This window comes from Galeopterus variegatus, unplaced genomic scaffold, assembly GCF_000696425.1.
Source record: "Galeopterus variegatus unplaced genomic scaffold, G_variegatus-3.0.2 Scaffold19071, whole genome shotgun sequence".
In the NCBI taxonomy this organism is placed as follows: Eukaryota; Metazoa; Chordata; class Mammalia; order Dermoptera; family Cynocephalidae; genus Galeopterus; species Galeopterus variegatus.
In genome coordinates this window covers 7621-13130 of record NW_007745182.1, presented here as the reverse complement: position 1 = coordinate 13130, position 5510 = coordinate 7621, and the positions used below count along the sequence as shown (strand labels likewise).

Genomic DNA, 5510 nt, shown 5'->3' with positions numbered 1-5510 from the left:
CTAGGCCAGTGCCCTGTGCCCAACCCCAGAGGGTGCGGGATGACAGATTCTGACAATCATTAAACCAGCCGGGCCTGATTTCCCAGCACCGCCTGCCAGGATCCAGGCCAAGTGGCACAGAATATGCAAATCACCTGGGGCCTAGAGCTCAGTCTAAAGGCCAGGAAATCCCCTCCATCCAATGAGCCACCAGCTCAGGTTACCGCCGAGGACACACTATAAAGGCCTGGGTGTGGGGAGGAGCTCCTGCAAGGCTCTATTTAGGGCGGGGTAGGGGATCCGGGTGACCAGACACCTTAGCGCACCTGGCGGAGCTTCTTTCCGCCTGGATTTCTCTCCTGCCTGCTGCCTCTTAAGTCCACCTGCCTGCCACGTCCGTACCCCGCCATCAGGTAGGACCTCCACCTGTTGTGTTCCCTAGCCGGAGCCTTGGGAAACTGGGGAGGGGTCTAGTGGATTTGCAATTCTGAACTGGCCCACTCCAGTCCAGAATCTCCAAGCAGGAGTATAGGGCAAGGGAGGGGTTGGGGGCTGGGGGAAGCTGTATGAGGGTCAGGGAGCGGAGAGATTGTCCCTGGGAGGGATAGGGTGGCTGTGACTCTGCTAGTCCGGCTCAAGGACTCGGGATCCAAGAATGCAGTCCTAGCAGGAGGGTCTTGTGACCCCACTTTGCTCTGACATCTGGAGCTCCTCTTTAAAATGGGGTGTCTGGGCAGAGCCCGTGGCGCACTCGGGAGAGTGCGGCGCTGGGAGTGCAGTGGCGCTCCCGCCGTGGGTTCGGATCCTATATAGGGATGACCGGTGTGCTCACAGCGCTCACTGGCTGAGCGCGGTGCGGCCGGTCTCAAAAAAAGGACAAAAAAATAAAATGGGGTGTCTGCAGAGACTTAACTTTCCTGCCCCTTGGGACTATTCTGGCCCAGGTGGGCCAGAGCAGCATACCTGAGAGTGTAAGGGGAGGACCCTGGCCCGCTCACCAACCTGGTCCCCTCTCCCCAGGTAGCCTCATGGCTGCAACCTGTGAGATCAGCAACGTTTTCAGCAACTACTTCAGTGCCATGTACAGCTCAGAGGACCCCACCCTCGCCTCTGTTCCCCCTCCTCCCACGTTTGGGGCCGATGACTTGGTGCTGACCCTGACCAACCCCCAGGTGTCGCTGGAGGGCACAGGTGGGTCTCACAGGATGGGATGGGGTGCATTTAGGGGGAGGAGATGGGCCCATCTAAGAACCTGTTAGATAAATTGGGGAATGGACGGCGAGGGGGATCTCCAATCTAGTTCCAGGGCTGGGATAACTGAGGAGACTGAATGGCTGAGAGGACTGTGACAGTCTAGGAGGTACCAGGACAGGGTGTTATAAATACCACCTCCTGCCCTTTTTCCTAGAAGGGCTCTCTGCAGGACAAGGTGGGAATACATGCCAGAAATGGGGCTGCGAGGGTCTGCGCTGACCCTGTCGCTGTGCTTGGTGCCTTGCAGAGAAGGCCAGCTGGTTGGGGGAGCAGCCCCAGTTCTGGTCAAAGGCCCAGGTTCTGGACTGGATCAGCTACCAGGTGGAGAAGAACAAGTATGACGCCAGCTCCATCGACTTCTCGCGGTGTGACATGGACGGGGCCACTCTCTGCAGCTGTGCCCTGGAGGAGCTGCGACTGGTCTTTGGTCCTCTGGGGGACCAACTTCATGCCCAGCTGCGGGACCTCAGTGAGTCGGGCCACTGGGAACCCCGGGTTGGAGTGGGGGAGGATCGGCTCCTCATCCTGAGCTGAGTGTAGCCTGGCCGTGGGAGGGGCTCGAGGGCACAGCCGGGAGAGCCCCCAGTGAGTGGGGAAGGGGAGTGTGACCCCTCTTTCCTCCCTCATCAGCTTCCAGCTCTTCTGACGAGCTCAGCTGGATCATTGAGCTGCTGGAGAAGGACGGCATGGCCTTCCAGGAAGCCCTAGGAGACCCAGGCCCCTTTGGTGAGAGCCCATTTCTCTCTCCTTCCCCAGCCTGTCCTTGTCCCATCTCTATCCCTCCCCAGAGTGCTAGAGATGACTCCTCTCCCCAGACTTCTTCCTTTCCCAACAGAGCAGGTCATCAGACCTCTGGGTAGCCTTACCTGTCCTTGCCCAGTCCCCTGAGCCCTCTCTGAGCCTTCACCTCCTCTTCCCAGACCAGGGAAGCCCCTTCGCCCAGGAGTTGGTGGACGATGGCCGGCAGGCCAGCCCATACTACCCCGGCAGCTACGGCGCAGGAGCCCCCTCCCCTGGCAGCTCTGATGTCTCCACCGCAGGTGAGATCCTTGTCTGGGCCACAGCCCCCCTCTCCTCCAAGTACCCCTAAGCCCCTGGTTCCCAGCACTGGACTGGGCCTTCTGGCAGGAACAGGAGCTGCTGTACAGCATGTCCTGAGAGTCTGCAGCCCCGTTCAGCAGAGGGTGACCTGAAGGGACTCACTCTGACCCCACCCCCAGGGACCGGGACTTCTCAGAGCTCCCACTCCTCAGACTCCGGTGGAAGCGATGTGGACCTGGACCCCACTGACAGCAAGCTCTTTCCCAGAGGTCAGTTGAAGGTGGCTCTGGCCCCAAGGGGGTGTCCCATTCAGCAGTACCCAGGGAGCCCAGTTCTTCCCCTCGTCCCTTCTCTCTTCCATGGGGTTTTCCTGTAGACGGGCTATTCCCCCTAAATACACCTCCATGCCCTCTCTTGACCTGCTCCCTCTGCAATAGATGGCTTTCCTGACTACAAGAAGGGGAAAGGGGATCCTAAGCATGGGAAGCGGAAACGGGGTCGACCCCGGAAGCTGAGCAAAGAGTACTGGGAGTGTCTGGAGGGCAAGAAGAGCAAACATGGTGAGCTCCTGGGGTCTGCAGGCCAGGGTTCCTGGGGCAGGCGGGGCAGGAGCAGGGCTTCCTGCTGAGCTGCAGCCGTTCTTTCCCCTTCCTTCTCTGGCCCCTCACATAGCCACCCTCCCTCCCTTTATAATGGCTATGCACAGTGGGGAGCGCTCCATGGTACTGGTCACCACCTAACTGCAGAGCCTGGCTTGGTGGTCCTGGAGAGCAGGGGAAACCATGGCTCCTGGAGGGAGGCCGCGTGGCACTAGAGTCCAGGTTTCCTGCCTACCTCCTCCAGTTTTCTCCGTACTTAGCCACTGTCCTTACCTGCTGCAACATCCTTGATGGTGTGAGGAGGCAGCTGCTGTGTCTTTAGGTAGAGAAAAGTGCCTCTGAGGCAGCCCCTCCAGCCACCAAGTCATTCTGTCCCCATTGCCTCAGGCACTGTGTGCTACAGCCACTGAGAACCGCGGGGACATTGCCCTGAAGGTCTTCCTTGCCGCTCTGCTTTCTATCACTTGCTGTGCATGCATCAGGCCTGGTTTGCCCCTTGTCCTCAGGGGGGGTATTCTCCCAGGAAGCTGTCCCCTCACCCCCCAGGCTGAGGCCAGCTCTCTGACCCCTGTACTTGCCAAGCTCTTACCACCTGTTATTGTGTTTGCTTTCCCCATGGCCCCCACTAAACCGGGAGCCAGACATTTGATCAATACTTGCGTGAGGAGAACATCTGTGCCTGGTGAGATAGGTCCGGTCCTCCTGGGACTCCCACCAAACAGGAGGGGCAGGGAGGGAAGCAGCCAGTACACCGGGCACAGGGCCACGGCGGAGGGTGTCTAGCGGGGCATCCACGCGGCCGGCCCTGGGATGGGCAGGGCTTTGGGTGAAGGGGACGACCTGGACCACTGACTGATGGAATCTGGCCTTGTAGCCCCCAGAGGCACCCACTTGTGGGAGTTTATCCGGGACATCCTCATCCACCCAGAGCTCAACGAGGGCCTCATGAAGTGGGAGAACCGGCACGAGGGTGTCTTCAAGTTCCTGCGCTCCGAGGCTGTGGCCCAGCTGTGGGGCCAAAAGAAAAAGAACAGCAACATGACCTACGAGAAGCTGAGCCGGGCCATGAGGTGAGCTGGTGGCTGGGACCCAGCTGGCCACAGGGGGACCTGTTGATCCTGACAGGGAACAGGGATGGCTGTTTGTGTCCCGCTGCACTCTCTCCAACCACTACCCGGCTTCATGCGACAAGCTTGAGTCCTGCAGAGTGAGTGAGGACAGTAGCAGTGTCTGCCTGCTTCATAAATTACACAGTAACACGAGAGGGTATTAGCCTGGCACACAGCAAATGCAGCAAACTTCGGCTAACAGCAGCGGTTCTTTGTCTACTTGCAAGACTTGGAGAGTGGTAACCAGAGCATGAGCCGTGCCCATGCCCAGGCCTGGCTCTCCCCCTACTGAAGCAATTAAGCTGCTTGGCCTTGGGCCTCGGTTTCCTCCTATGTACAACAAGGGTGGACTAGATCATCTCTAAGGTCCCTTCCAGCCCTACAATCATGTGGTTTCATGATAAGCCAGCCCAGGACACAGCCGTAGGATACAGAGAAGCAAGGGCAGAACCAGGTACCCTGGACATAATTACAGGCTGGTGTGGTGACAGAACAAAGACTGCTTGTCCTTGCAGGTGGGAAGGAGAGAGAGCCTCAGCTTAGACTGGACATCAGTGGGGATAGGTCACCCGATGGTAACTCTGGGCCAGATGGGATGGGAGGCGGTGGCAGTCCAGGCCATGTTTTCTGCCTGAGCACCTCTGACCACCCTTCTTTCTACCCAGGTACTACTACAAACGGGAGATCCTGGAACGGGTGGATGGCCGGCGGCTCGTCTACAAGTTTGGAAAAAATTCGAGCGGCTGGAAGGAGGAAGAGGTTGTCGAGAGTCGGAAATGAGGAATTTAGCTGGACCCGGGACCAAACTCATGGACTCTGGGAGGAAACAGACAGGCCAGATGGCCCCCTCTGTTTGGACATACTCCCTGCTGCAATGGAGAGAAGCTGAAGTTCTGGGATACTGTTGGCCCATAGGCCATTGTCCTGGGAGTCAGGGTCTATGGCCTTTCCTCCCTGCTCTCCTCTTGGAATTACAAGCCCTGGGGTTTGAAGCGACTCATCCGCTGACTCTAGCTGCAGTGCATCTCCTTTCATCTGGCGCATCCTCAGACCCAATCCCAGATACCAGCTGCAGACGACACCCTCCTGCAGATGCCTGGACTGAGCCAAGGAGGCCAGGAGAGGCCCCAGGGGAGCACCAAGACAGAGGATGGGGGTCCCCCAGCACCTTCTTTCTGGACTGGCTTCTGCCACCTCCCTGCTCAGTGCTTGGACTCTATGGGCAAGGGTCAGAGCACTCCCTAATTTATGTACTATAAATACGTCAGATGTACATAGAGATCTATTTTTTCTAAGACGTTCCCCTCCCTCCTTTCCTAACGAGCACTGGTGGCCAGACTGACTGTTCCTAGGCCTCGCTGGGCCAGTGAGGGGCGGGGTGGATGCCAGAAACCTCAGGATGGGGCTCCTGGCTCCTTTATCCTGTGAGTGGAGGCAGAGACCTCCAATAAAGTGCCTTCTAGGCTTTTTCTAACCTTTGTCGCAGCTGCCTGTGTACTGAAATGTGGGCCTCTGGATTGGATGAGGT

At 58.2% G+C, this 5510-nt stretch overlaps 1 protein-coding gene across 1 annotated transcript; it reads left to right on the top strand.

Annotated features, from left to right (window-relative positions):
- The first annotated feature begins 270 nt into the window (after positions 1-270).
- Positions 271-4882, top strand: LOC103583022 (ETS-related transcription factor Elf-3). The gene is made up of 9 exons (XM_008564447.1): positions 271-392; positions 1000-1170; positions 1481-1702; positions 1864-1959; positions 2154-2273; positions 2454-2543; positions 2712-2834; positions 3748-3943; positions 4648-4882. The coding sequence occupies exons 2-9, from the start codon at positions 1008-1010 to the stop codon at positions 4760-4762; spliced, it is 1125 nt and encodes a 374-aa protein (XP_008562669.1). The 5' UTR covers positions 271-392; positions 1000-1007; the 3' UTR covers positions 4763-4882.
- Positions 4883-5510: the final 628 nt, after the last annotated feature.

Bases quoted from the DNA above. Each gene is read 5' to 3' on its own strand.
- LOC103583022 (XM_008564447.1), top strand. From the start codon at position 1,008: ATGGCTGCAACCTGTGAGATCAGCAACGTTTTCAGCAACTACTTCAGT. The intron at 2,835-3,747 runs GTGAGCTCCTGG...CTGGCCTTGTAG, and splicing joins GGGCAAGAAGAGCAAACATG to CCCCCAGAGGCACCCACTTG. The intron at 3,944-4,647 runs GTGAGCTGGTGG...CTTTCTACCCAG, and splicing joins AAGCTGAGCCGGGCCATGAG to GTACTACTACAAACGGGAGA.